Source organism: Crocodylus siamensis, chromosome 4, assembly GCF_052110815.1.
Source record: "Crocodylus siamensis isolate JL-2025a chromosome 4, ASM5211081v1, whole genome shotgun sequence".
Taxonomy (NCBI): domain Eukaryota; kingdom Metazoa; phylum Chordata; order Crocodylia; family Crocodylidae; genus Crocodylus; species Crocodylus siamensis.
In genome coordinates this window covers 141,196,470-141,209,950 of record NC_143398.1, presented here as the reverse complement: position 1 = coordinate 141,209,950, position 13,481 = coordinate 141,196,470, and the positions used below count along the sequence as shown (strand labels likewise).

Here is a 13,481-nt window from a genome sequence, read left to right as displayed (position 1 = left end):
AATAAGAAGTCTTTTTTTAAATACGTAGGGGGTAAAAAGAAGGTCCCGGGTAATGTGGGGCCCTTGCAGGACAACGTGGGTAACTTGGTCGTCACACCAGACGGCAAAGCTAACATGTTAAACGATTTCTTTGCCTCTGTCTTCCTAAGTAGGGACCAGAACAGCCACCTCCCTGCTGGGCCCCCCTCGGGCCCCGGGGGAGGCACACCTGGATCACGGGTTAGCAAGGATTTAGTTAGGGAGCTTCTGGAGGGGTTGGACGTATTCAAGTCAGCCGGGGTCCTTCTCAACCTGGAAGGACGTGGGCAGTGGGTTCCGCAGGGCTCGGTCCTCGGGCCCGCAGTGTTCAACATCTTCATCAGCGATTTGGATGAGGCGGTAAAAAGCACCCTGTTCAAATTTGCTGATGACACTAAGATGCGGGGGGGGACGTGGGTACATTGGAAGGAAGCAACAGGCTATAGTCAGACCTCGACAGGTTACAGGGGTGGGCGGACGAGAATAGGATGGGTTTCAACACAGACAAGTGCAAGGTGATGCACCTGGGGAGGAACAACCGGCACCATACCTACAGGTTGGGGAACTCTCCTCTTATCAGCACGGAGGCGGAAAGGGATCTGGGGGTCATCATTGACTCCAAGATGAACATGGGCCGGCAGTGTGGGGAGGCAGTCAGGAAGGCCAACCGCACCTTGGCATGCATCCACAGATGCATCTTGAGCAGGTCCAAGGAGGTGATCCTCCCCCTCTATGCGGCACTGGTCAGGCCACAGCTGGAGTACTGTGTCCAATTCTGGGCGCCGCATTTCAAGAGGGATGTCAACAGCATGGAGAGGGTCCAGAGGAGGGCCACTCATATGGTCAGGGGACAACAGGGCAGGCCCTATGAGGAGAGGCTGCGGGACCTGAACCTGTTCAGCCTCCAAAAGAGAAGGCTGAGGGGGGATCTTGTGGCCTGTTATAAACTAGTCAGGGGGGATCAGCAGGCATTGGGGAAGTCACTGTTTCCCCGAGCACCGCTGTGAGCGACCAGGAATAACGGTCACAAGCTGGCAGAGGGTAGATGTAGGTTAGATATCAGGAGGCGCTACTTCACAGTCAGGGCGGCCAGGGTCTGGAACCAGCTTCCAAGAGAAGTGGTGCAGGCTCCTACCCTGGGGGTGTTTAAAGAGGAGGTTAGATGAACATCTTGCTGGGGTCATTTGACCCCAGTATTCTTTCCTCCTTGACACAGATCCAGCGTCGCCAAGACACGCAGTCTATGGGAACCAAAGCCACCATATTTAGGTATGCGCAGGACATGTTTTGCCCCGCTTTTTCTAGTGTAATTCTGAAAAAAAAATGAGAAAGAACAGCTTCTATTCTGGACTTGGTGTTTCAGTTAAGCAACAGAACTGCTAAGCATATCTGCACACCTCCCAAAGTCAAAGCCAGACAACACCATTTTATGTTTAATAAAAGTCCTCCATCAGGCGTGGTAGTTCTCCATCAGGCGATCAGGGCTCCTCCTGACCTCATCGTTAGTAGTTGGTCATGCAACTACATAATGATTTGCATCAAAGGTGGGAGATGTTTCCATCGACAACTCTAAATCAATAAACGGTGGATGTTAGGAAGGTCATGGAAATGGGATAGATAGATCACACTTGGAAAATCCGCTTCAGTGCTCGCCCTGTATAGCATGCACTTCTCTCACAGCTGGGGACAGATTACTGGGTTAGATGGACAACTGCTATGACCTAGGATGGTGTGGCAGGCCAGTAGGGGGCGCTTCTGCATTGAGCCGCCCACCTCCCTGCGCCCGCCCACCTTCCAGGCTCCGAATGCCTCCCTAGGGGCGCCTTATGCTTGGCCGACCCCTCTCCCAGACCACACTCGCTAGTCTGGGGGTAACATCGCCGCCACCACCCCGAGAAGGGACTGCCTCGGCCCTGTGTCCTCGGGGAAACACAGGCCTAATAGTCCGACGGGTACTCGACCCAGTACAGGCACTTGGGGCACTTCCCCAAGTCAGGGGCCAAAAAGCAAAGTCTCCCTTAGTCCGCAGACCTAAGGGGTCTCTTAGGCATAATTTAGACCCACCCCATAACAAGTCTCCCACACCAGTCAAAAAGGAGAACTTTATTGATTACAAGGGGTAGGGTAAACTAGGGTACAGGGTTGAGCAATATCTTAGAAATCCTAAAGAGCAAACAGTGTGGCTGAGGTAGCCTTTTGATCACGCATCTGTGTTACTGCCAGCTAAACATCCAACCAGATTGAGTAACTTACTCACAAGCATCTTCCAGAGTTCTCTAGTTTCCCCCCTGGAGTCCTGGGGTGAGAGAGAGCTAGGTCCAGATGGTAAGGCTTCTCTGTCTCCCCTGCTTTGCTGCTGCTTCACCTCATGGCCCAGGAGACCGCCTCCTCCCCCCTCCCAACGTATATAGCCCCTGTGACCTCATTCACCTGGGCCAGTGGAGGCCAGCCCCAGTTGGCTGTCAGCCAACCAATTTGAGATACATCACCTGTTACCAGGCAGATTCCAGCTGCCCAGATAGAAACCCCCCACCCAGGTAATTGATGCAAGTCATGTAGGCAGAGGGAGCAGGTTTCCCCCCTCCCTCAGGAAGGCAGCCAGGGCTAAATGAAAAACCACACTCAAGTTGTAACTAGTGCCTTGATCAAGCTGTGCTCTGTTGACTGAGAGAGCTCAAGTGGACATCTTGACACAGATCCAGCGTCGCCAAGACATGCAGTCTATGGGAACCAAAGCCACCATGTTTAGGTATGCACAGGACATGTTTTGCCCCCCTTCTTCTAGTGTAATTCTGAAAAAAAAATGAGAAAGAACAGCTTCTATTCTGGACTTGGTGTTTCAGTTAAGCAACAGAACTGCTAAGCATATCTGCACACCTCCCAAAGTCAAAGCCAAACAACACCATTTTATGTTTAGTACAAGTCCTCAGCTCACTGGAAAAACTTAATACATTTGCATGTAGATACTTCCTCAAATCTGCTTTGGGGCTATCTTGGTTTTTTTTTTCTTGGCTTTGATCAGAAAGATGTGCTTCTCCCAACCCCAGACAGTCACAATTGGAATAACTCACATGTCATTAGTGAACGGTGATCCATCTACCCACCGCCATCCCTTTCTTTCTTTCCTTAGTCCTATCCAGTAATATTCTTTTCCTTTATTAGAGTAGATAGTGTCCTGTAATTAAGGATGGAAAAGAACAGTTATTCACACCATTTAAATGCTCCAGACAGAATACAAAGAGATTAGTAGAGGTGCAGGCACAGTCCAGGAACATGCTACCTGACAGCCAGGACAATTGCAGTCATTCTCTCCATTTCCTCTTTGTTCTCCCAATTAATCACGGCCAGGAGCATTTAGTACAGAGTATTTATGGCATTTGGTCTGTTAAGTCTTTTCAATATACTGCTCCTGCAGCATTCTGCCCTGCGCTCCATGCCCCTTCAGACTCCAATTATCCCTTTGTGGCAGGGCTGGGCTCCCTGTTCCTCCAAGGAGTGATCTGAAGGTCTTTTCCAACCCCAGCCTTGCCGAGGAGTCTCTCTCAGGTCTTTTCTACTTCTCAGCCAGGGCTCGGACTTCTTCCCCAATTGGTCCAGGGGATGCACAGCCACCCCTTTCCATGGAAGTGTGCCACTTTTTGTGTGCACTTCCCTAGCTCCCTGTGTCTATATTCTTCTGTCTGTGCACCTTCACCTCTCCAGTAAGTCTTGCCCCCAGCTCTTTTCCTGGTTGTGGTTCAACCAGTGACCTTTCTTGCACTACCTGAAGTAGTACTGGACTCTGGTACTTTCCCAACTTGCTCCTTCCTGGAGAACCGTTTTTTAAACATGAACTATACCTTGACTCTCAGTCAAGCAGTTGGCTGAAAACCCCAAAACTCTTGAAGGAGACAGGCTGCCCTGTTATAGTGGATAACCTGTATTTCCCTGGCTTTTTTTTTTGAAACAGCCTGAAATATCTTTGCCTAAACTATTTGTGTGGAGATTATTAGCTCCAATACTAGGTAGAAATAAATAATCCATGAAGATCCCTGCACAAGAAGGAACTAGTATCTTTTATTCTCACCAGGGCTGATTTTTCTTTTATCACAGCAAGTGTAGCATTGTATGACCAGCAGAACTTCCTACTGCTGTTCCAGTTTTGCATTTCTTTGGAAAAATAGTAACAATGATTTCTGTACCACATCCAGTCTTCTGGGCAGGGTCTGCACTTCCCTGCCATAACAGTTGCGACTGTCGTTTCAGTCTCAGTGACAGCTCCTAACAAGCAGAAGGTAATCAGCAGGAAATTTTATTCACATATATGTCAGCTTTCAAACAGCTCTGAGATAAGTAAATCATCTAAGTGTAGAATCAGTTAAAGTTAAATCTGGTGTTTGCATTTCTTCTTTGAAGATGGTCATCAGTTTCCTAGAAGTTTTTTATTATTCTGTTTGCCCAATACATTTCCAAGTCAGGTCAATGTGGCCAATTTTTATTTTGGGGTGCCACCCCAGTTTCAGTTGAGTTAACTCAGGAAATAGTGGGGGGGGATATAAAAGTATGCAGCCTGTATTACTGAAAAAGTTTTTAGTAACTTAGTTTGCACTGGTGTAAGAAACAGGGTAGATAGCTGAGTCTCACAAAAACCATTTCTTAAAGAAGAGAAGTACCTTTCAGTCTATTTGTGATGGTCTGTTTTGATTACCTGGGGCACAAATCTTTCAAAAGTTTGGTCTGCAGAGGAAATACATTTGCTACACTTAATAATAGCTATAAATGTGACCACCCACCATGGATAAGGAGCCCAACGGTGGACAACATGATGTTTAGACACATCACCTGTTCAAGGCCATCTCCCTTCCACAGAAGGCACACCCAGCTCAGCTTTCATTTGTTTCTTGACTATGGAAAAAGTAGAGCAATTCTCCTGAGGCAAAGAATTCAGAAAGACCAGTGACAACCCCAAATAATCACTAGGGCTGCGTGGAATTTCACCAGCTGTTTCGTTTAGACTTATTCTGAGCTCAAAACAGTAAAATCGGAACAAAATGAAGGACTTTGAAACAGCCTCGAAATGAAACGAGGCCAGTCGAAACGCTTCGAGTTTCTAAGCAGCAGCCAGGTGGTGGGAGGCAGGGGAGAGCCAGGGCTGCGCTCTGAACAGCCCTGCAGCCCCATGTGGCTCAGTCGAGGAGGGAGCTTCTCCCCGCCTCCTGCCACCGGCTGTGCTCTCATCAGCTCCACTAGCCCTGTGGGGCCGAGCCCAGGGGCAGGAGGCAGGCAGAGCCAGTGCTGTGCTACGCCTCCCGCCACCAGGCTGAGTCCCACGGGGCTGTGAGCCGCTGGGCACCGAGCCCGGTGGAGTGGGGCGGAGTGCAGCCCTGGCAGCGGGCCAGCCCCACTGGGCCCCAGTGCTGGGGTGGTTGCTGAGTGCCCAGCGGCTTGCTGCCTGGTGTGGGGAGGTAGCACGCCATGCCGGGGCCGCACTCCATTTCCCTCCACCCGGGCAGTGCCTCCGAGCTGTAAGAAGGGATTTGCTGTGCTTTGCCTTGACACCAGGGATTCAAAACCTGTGCAGTGGTCTGCACACCGACACATGGCGACATTGTGCAGAACCCCTAAAAGCATCTCACGGAACCGCGGTGCCCCCTTCCCCGCGGGGCACTTACCTTTCAGCGCCAGCGCCAGCGCCAGCGCCAGGACAGCTGCCAGCAGGACCAGGGTCAGAGCTCTCCACAGCCAGAGGCTGGAGCACGGGCCTGAAACGGAGCAGAGCGGGGGTTAGCGGGATGTGGCAGGAGACAGGCAGTGCTGGGGCAGCCTCCGGGGCATGTACCCACCGCCCCGGGCCGCTCCTCCTCCGCGGGGCCCCGGCAGCAGCGGCAGGCTGGGCTGCGGCTCAGGGCCGGCGCTGCCCCGTGGGCACCCCGGCGGCGGCTGCGCGCAGCTCGGCAGCACCCCTTCGTTCCCCATGGCCCGCTCAGCTCCACTTGAAAAATTTCAAACTACGCGCCAGGGAGGCTCCCATTGGTCCCGGACGTGGAGGAGCGGAGGAGACGCAATTCCTCCCTCGACCAATCAGGTTAAACAAATACATCTGCCGCCCGGCCAATCAGGAGCGAGCCAGGGGAAAGCGAAACCTGAACGATGCTGGGGGTGCTCACCGCCTAGCGCGGTTTCCGTAGGGCTCTTTTTGATCTTTCCCGCCCTCTCCTCTTCTTCTTTCTCCTCTTTTTCTTCACTTCTTTCTCCTCTTTTTCTTTCCCTTTTTTCATTCTCTTTTTCTCTCCTCTCATTTTTCTTTCTCTTTCCCTCTTTCTCATTACGACAGGCATAAAGAACAACACACGGCACAGGTATATGAAGTTTTGTTGTCACCGGGTTTTGAATTTTTAGAGACTCCTGACTATTGCATTTTAGTTTTTTTCATGCAAGCAATCGAATGCAAACAGGCATACAGAAGCCCGTGGTGTACTCATATCTTCGGCCATTATTGTAATCGTTTTCCACCCCTTGCGTCTCAGTCGTTGTGTGGGAGTGGTGGGGGAAAGCTCCAGCAGTGCTGCTCCTGGCTTTGTGCGGACATAATGTATTTTTTACAACCCAGCACACTATGGAGTAAGATATGCACCATGTATATGAAAGGCGGAATAAAGAAAAAAATCTTTTCTGGTAGTAAGCAATGCAAGCAGCAGCAGCTAGGGAGCTGAGCCTGCTCATCATTATGCTCCCTGTGAATCACATGCAGATGTTACTTTTACTTTTTACACCCCAGGGAATTTTGTGCATAAAAGTAACCCCAAATCCACACTTTTGCATGATTACAATGAAACGCCACTATACATACATGTATTAGTGGTGTTTCATTTAACTCATGGAAAAATGTGGATTTGGGGTTAGTTTTTGTTTAATCGAAAAGTGAGGATTTTTTTAAATCAAAGAAAATCAGGATCCCTGGTGATGATAACTAATTTGGACTACCGTTCCCAGGGGCCCCAGGAGGTAGCGGGAGGGAAAAGGAAGAGGAAGCCAGGGTGGCTGGAAGAAAATACAGAGCAGTGAGAGACATAGCGCTGGTGGTCCAGACTCCAGGAGTGTACAGCTGTGGAACTGGAGATCTGCCTGGTTTGGCGGGTAGGGCTGTGGACTGAAGGGGCTGGACTCAGATCTGGGAGCAAGTGCAGGCTGCTGTTTGGGTGCTTTCGGGACTAAAGGCTGGTTTGGAGGTGGGGACGGCAGATTAAGGTGCTGAGTGTATGTTACTACAGTGTTAATGATGCCTTTTACCTGTTCTCCACTTTTGGCCCATTAGCTTGTGACCCCAACCCCCATGCTTTTCTATATTAAAGTGAGACCCTCCCCCCTTACTACTTTTGCCAGTTTCTGGGGCTGCAGGGTTGCCACACTGGTAAGTTACAGCTTTGATGTTCAGCTGACTGGATCACTGTAAGACAGTGCTCTTAAATATTGCTGGTAGCACTGTCTATGCAGTTTTTTTGTGATGCCTGTTTATTGAAGCAGCCGTGGGCTGTGCTGGCAATGGGGACCAGACACTAGGGTTTCTTCCTTGTCCTCTTCCATTGGAATATTCTTACTCCTGGCCAAGAGATGGGCCCCTCTTGTTTGTGATCCTTCTGCTCCTATCAGTCTTGCATTTCTTAGTTAACACCAAAAGAAGGAAAATGCTCCTTTTCCACACACCCTATTCCCCCGCCCCCCCCAAGAAAATGAAAAAACCCACCCAGCTAATATGTGGCCAGTGGATGGGATACTTTCTCCTAAGAGGCAAGATAGCTAGTTGAATCTTCTTGCAAAGACCTTCAACTGAGATCTCACTTCCTGGGAGACCTCGTAAAGGTCAGACAAGCGATTTATGCTGTTACAAGTAGAAGTGTGTAATTATGAATGCTGTATTTAATGGCATGATGGATACATTGTCTTGATAATCTGGATAGGCCCTTTAGAAATACTTTTATAAACTGCCGCTGCAAACAAAATCTGACACAGTCTTCCTCAGGAGGGAGGAGGCTCCAGCAACAAGGAGAGGGGTAAGAACTATCTGCGAGCCATGGTGACGACTCGCGGTGCTGCCAGGGGCCCTGCCCCCGTGGTGCCGCTCTTCCGGGGCTCCTCTGAGGCTTCCACCCAGACAGAGCCCTTGTGGGGCCTGGCGACCACCTGCCCCCTGAGCTGTGGGGATGGCTGGGTGGGATCCCAGGAGCTGGGACTGAGGTCTGGTGACTCCCCCACCCGCCCCTCTTGTGATTGTCTTCAGGCTCTGGAGGGGCAGGTGACAGAGCTCCAGGCCGAGGTGAGCATGCTGCGGGGGATCGATCCGGGCGACGGAGGACGAAATTAACATGTATTTCCATTCTCTGCACTGACAGGAATCCACCAGGGAGACCCCACGTGCACAGCGCCCAACTAATCGGTGGCAGCAGGTTCCTGTCAAGGCCAGGGCAGCTCATGCGACTGCTGCGCCTGCTCCCCAGACACCCCTCGGGAACAGGTACGTAGCCCTGGCCCCCCTGAAGGAGGAGGCAGAAGAACAGGTCCCCAGAGAAATTGAAGCCGCTTGACCTACATCACCGGCTCAAAAGAGGCACACCCCGAGAAGGAGACGCAAAGCTCTGGTCACTGGGGACTCCATCCTGAGGGGAACCAATGGTCCAACCTGTCGCTCGGAGCCCTGGTCATGGCAGGTCTGCTGCATGGCCAGAGGGAGGATTCGCAACATCACAGAGACCATCCCTAAAATCATGAAGCCCTCTGACTACTACCCACTGGTTGTGGTTCACGTGGGTACAAATGATGCATCTAAGGGAAAGCCGGATAACATCATGGAGGACTACAAGGCCTTGGGAGACCAACTGAAGAAGATGGGAGCCCATTCTCCCGGTAAGTGGACGGGTTAGGCATCATGAGGCCCGCGTTGAGGTGGTTAACCAGCGGCTCCGGAGCTGGTGTCACAAGGCAGACTTCAGGTTTTTTGACAATGACCCATGTTTTTGTAATGAGGGCATGCTGGGGTGGGATGGGCTTCACCTCTCCCCTAAGGGCAGACGTATCTTTTCCTCTAGGTTGGCTGATCTTCACCGGTGGGCTTTAAACTAGCTTCGCCGGGGGAAGGGGCCACTTCAAGTGGAGAGGATGCTTCACCAGCATGCAGGGTGACAAGAGGAGGGGAAGCCCAGGTAAGCATCAACATCTGGGGAGCAGGGGTCACAACTGTCCTGGGAGTAGGAGGGAGGCACGTGCACACTCAGGAGGCCTCAGGTGTCTCTACGCTAATGCTTGTAGTATGGGGAGTAAGCAGGAGGAACTGTGCCTCCTGATTGCAAGTGAGAACCCAGACTTAGTAGGGCTCACAGAAACCTGGTGGGACCCTACGTACGACTGGGCGGTGGGCATTCAGGGATACACCCTATATAGGAGACAGGACAGAGAGGAAAGGTGGCGGAGGTTGCGCTCTATGTCAAAGAGCACCTCATATCATCAAGGATTAGCTTCGGGTTAGAGGAGGGTCGGGCAGAGCCAATATGGGTCAAATTACAAGGGGGACATGGCAAAAGGAACCTTACGGTGGGTGTCTACTACAGACCACCCAACCAGGGGGAAGAGCTGGACTGAGACTTCTCCAGTCAGCGTACGGAGGAGGTTATGTCAAGGGCGGTTATTGTCATGGGTGACATAAACTGCCCATATATTTGCTGGGAGGAGGCAGACAGCAAGGTCTGACTGCTCGTGTAGGTTCCTGGCTGTATTACAGGACTTTCACTTTATCCAGGAAGTGCACAGTCCCACTAGGGGTAACACTTTGCTGGACCTGGTCCTGGCCATGGGGGATGACCTGGTAAGGGGACTGCAGGTCCTTGACCACCTGGGCAATAGTGATCATCACCTGCTGGATTTCACTATCCAACGCAGGGTGTCAAGGGCTCACACCAAGGCCCTTGACTTCAGAAGGTCCAGCTTCAATGAGCTTAGGAGACTAGTGGGGGAGGCACTGAGGGCCCAGAAGGTAGAGGAGATGGGAGTCCCCGAGGGATGGTCGTACCTTAAAGGGGCAATCCTCCAGGCCCAAAGGATAACAGTCCCTGAGAGAAGCAAGGTGGATAAGAGTGTTCAGAAACCCCCTTGGCTCAGCAAGGGCATTCAGCAATGCCCGAGGACTAAAAGCAGGGAGTACAACCAGTGGAAAGGAGGAGCTATCACCAAGGAGGAGTACTCCTCCTCAGCCCCCCTACACTCACGGGCTATTAGGAAGGCCAAGGCAGAGAGGGAACTCAGGCTAGCGTCCAGGATTAAGGACAACAAAAAGTCCTTTTTCAAGTGCATTGGGAGCAAGAAGAGGGCACCAGGCAATGTAGAGCTCCCGCAAGACACAAACGGTAATCTTGTGGCTACACCAGACAAGAAAGCTGATATTTTTAACAGTTTCACAGAATCAGAATCAGAGAAGTCGGGCCGAAAGGGACCTTGTAGTTCTTCAAGTCCATCCCCCTGCCTGGGCAGAAGAAAAACTGGGCTCAAATGACTCCAGCCAGATAGGCATCAAGCCTTTTCTTAAAGACCCCCAGGGTAGGAGCCAGCAGCACTTCCTTTGGAAGTTGGTTCCAGCTCCTAGCCGCCCTAACTGTGAAGTAGTTCTTACGGATGTCTAATCTAAACCTACTCTCCAACAACTTGTGGCCGTTATTCCTTCTTATGCCAGGGGGCGCTAGGGGAAACAAGGTCTCTCCCAAACCCTTCTAGTCCCCGCTAGTGAGTTTATAGACGGTCGCCAGGTCCCCCCTCAGCCTTGTCTTGCGAAGGCTGAACAGGTTCAGGTCCCGCAGTCTCTCATTGTAGGGTCTGCCCTGTAGTCCCTGGATCATGTCGGTGGCCATCCTCTGGACTCTCTCAATGTTGTCCACATCCCTTCTGAAATGGGGGGCACAGAACTGGACACAATACTCCAGCTCCGGCCTGACCAGTGTCGCATAGAGGGGGAGGATCACCTCCTTGGCTCTACTTGAGATGCACCTGTGGATGCACGACGAGGTCCGGTTAGCCCTGCCAACCGTGACCTCGCATTCTCGGCCCTATGTTCATCTTGGAGTCAGTAATGACTCCAGGATCCCTTTCTGCCTCCGTGCTCTCAAGAAGGGAGTTTGCCATCCTTATAAGTGTGCTGCTGGTTACTACTGCCCAAGTGCAGCACCCTGCACTTGTCAGTATTGAAACGCATCTTGTTTTTGTTAGCCCACCCCTGTAACCTATCCAGGTCTTGCTGAAGTCTTTCCATCTCTACTAGCGTGCTCACCTCACCTCAAATTTTGGTATCATCAGCGTATTTAAACAGGTTGCTTTTCACCCTGTCGTCCAAATCGCTGATAAAGAAATTGAGTAGCGCAGGCCCAAGGACCGAGCCCTGGGTGACTCTGCTGCCTACTTCTCCTTAGGTCGAATATGACCCGTCTACCACCACCCTCTGACTATGACCCTTCAGCCAATCTGCAATCCATCTGACAGTGTGGGCATCAATGCCACAGTTGCCTCATTTTTGAATGAGGATGGGGTGGGAGACGATGTCAAAGGCCTTGCTGAAGTCTAGAAAGACTACGTTCACGGCGACACCTGCATCCAGTGCTTTTGTGACCTGATCAGAAAAGGCAATCAGGTTGGTCTGACATGACCTGCCCCTAATGAAACTCTGCTGGTTGCCCTTGAGCATCATCCCTGAGGCTGGGCCATCACAGATGTGCTCCTTGATGATCTTCTCAAAGAGTTTCCCTAGGACTGAGTGAAGACTGACGGGCCTATAGTTGCCCTGGTCCTCCCTCCTCCCTTTTTTAAAGATGGTGACTACATTGGCTATCTTCCAATCATCTGGCATCTGGTCTGAGCACCACGAGCGCTCGTAAAGCCATGCCAAGGGCCCTGCAATAACCCCTGCTAGCTCCCTCAACACCATGGGGTGTAGAGCCTCTGGACCCGCTGATTTGTACACGCCCAGCCCCTCCAGAAGCTCTCTAACCCGGTCCTCCCCAACCTGAGGTCTGGAGGCATTCCCCTCGAGTCCGTCTCGCGTCACGGTGGGAAAGTCCCAGTCCCTGCACAAGAAAACGGAGGTGAAGAATTGGTTAAAGAGGTCTGCTTTCTCCTCTGATGCAACCTACAAGATTGCCCAGAGGATCTTGCAGGGGCCCCAAATTTCCCTGTGCTTTCTTCATCCTCCCTAGATATTTGCCTCTGTTTTCTTGAACAGGGACCTGGATATTCTACCCACCAGAGGTAGGGACAATCTTGAGGATAGCTCTGTCAGGCCTTCAGTCAGTGCAGATGTAGTTAGGAATCTTCTGGAAGGGCTAGACATTTTTAAATCTGCAAGTCCAGATACCCTCCAACCAAGGGTGTTGAGGGAGTTGGCAGGGGCCATCGCGGAGCCCTTGGCCCGGCTGTATGAGCATTCATAGTCATTTGGCCAGGTGCTGGGGGATTGGAAACTGGATAATGTCCCAATTTTCAAAAAAGGGAGGAAGGAGGACCCAAGTAACTATAGGCCTGTAAGTGTCACCTCAGTGCTTGGGAAGATCTTGGAGAGAATCATCAAGGAGGACATCTTTGGGGGTCCAGCAGGGGAGATCATGCTCAGGGGCAATCAGCATGGGTTCATCAAAAGCAGGTCCTGCCTGACCAACCTGATTGCCTTTTATGACCAAGTAACTAAATCCCTGGATGATGGTGTCGCCATGTACGTAGTCTTTCTAGACTTTAAGAAGGCCTTTGACACTGTCTCTCACTCCATGCTCATCAATAAATTAAGCAACTGTGGCACTGATGCTTGCACAGTTGGATGGGTAAAAAAACTGGCTGATGGGGTGCACCCAGAGAGTAGTGGTGGATGGGTTGTACTCAAACTGGCGAGATGTGAGCAGTGGGGTACCTCAGGGCTCGGTCTTTGGGCCTGCACTGTTTAACATCTTCATCAGCGACTTGGACGAGGGGGTGGTCCCTGTCCAAGTTTGCTGATGACACTAAGATGTGGGGCAAGGTGGACACACTGGAAGGGAGAGAGAGGCTGCAAATAGATTTAGACAGGCTACAAAAGTGGGCAGACGAGAATAGGATGAGGTTCAACGTAGATAAATTCAGGGGGCTGCACCTTGGGAGAAGGAATCCATAGCGCACATACAGGCTGGGGAGTTCTCCTCTTGAAAGCACAGAGGTGGAAACGGATCTTGGAATAATTATTGACTCCAAGATGAACATGAGCCGCCAATGCCAGACCGCAGCCAGGAGGCCAGCCATACCTTGTTGTGAATCTCAAGCCGGTCCAGAGAAGGTGATAATCCCACTCTATGCGACACTGGTCAGGCCACAGTTGGAGTACTGTGTCCAGTACTGGGCACCGCACTTCAAAAGGGTTGCCAGCCTGGAGAGGGTTCAGAGGACAGCCACCCTCTTGGTGAGAGGGCAGCAGGACAGGCCCTACAAGG

The 13,481-nt window shown here is 51.5% G+C and overlaps 1 protein-coding gene and 1 long non-coding RNA gene across 2 annotated transcripts; one reads left to right on the top strand and one right to left on the bottom strand.

Annotated features, from left to right (window-relative positions):
• Window positions 1-2,106: 2,106 nt before the first annotated feature.
• On the bottom strand, window positions 2,107-5,999 carry LOC149866607 (C-type lectin domain family 2 member B-like). The gene is made up of 5 exons (XM_090043956.1): window positions 5,841-5,999; window positions 5,670-5,759; window positions 4,085-4,278; window positions 3,090-3,193; window positions 2,107-2,810 (listed from the first exon to the last, which is right to left on the bottom strand). The coding sequence occupies exons 1-5, from the start codon at window positions 5,971-5,973 to the stop codon at window positions 2,693-2,695; spliced, it is 639 nt and encodes a 212-aa protein (XP_089900082.1). The 5' UTR covers window positions 5,974-5,999; the 3' UTR covers window positions 2,107-2,692.
• Window positions 6,000-6,119: 120 nt separating this feature from the next.
• Window positions 6,120-9,206, top strand: LOC149866606 (uncharacterized). Its single transcript, XR_016441931.1, has 3 exons — window positions 6,120-6,356; window positions 8,388-8,898; window positions 9,081-9,206. It is a non-coding gene; the product is annotated as an uncharacterized LOC149866606 (long non-coding RNA).
• The last annotated feature ends 4,275 nt before the right edge of the window (window positions 9,207-13,481 follow it).

Coding starts and splice junctions, on each gene's coding strand:
- LOC149866607 (XM_090043956.1), bottom strand. CDS start 5,973: ATGGGGAACGAAGGGGTGCTGCCGAGCTGCGCGCAGCCGCCGCCGGGG. Junction 3,194..4,084: donor TAAAAGAAAAATCAGCCCTG/GTGAGAATAAAA, acceptor CCTTAATTACAG/GACACTATCTACTCTAATAA. Junction 2,811..3,089: donor TCACCGTTCACTAATGACAT/GTGAGTTATTCC, acceptor TTTTTTTTTCAG/AATTACACTAGAAGAAGGGG.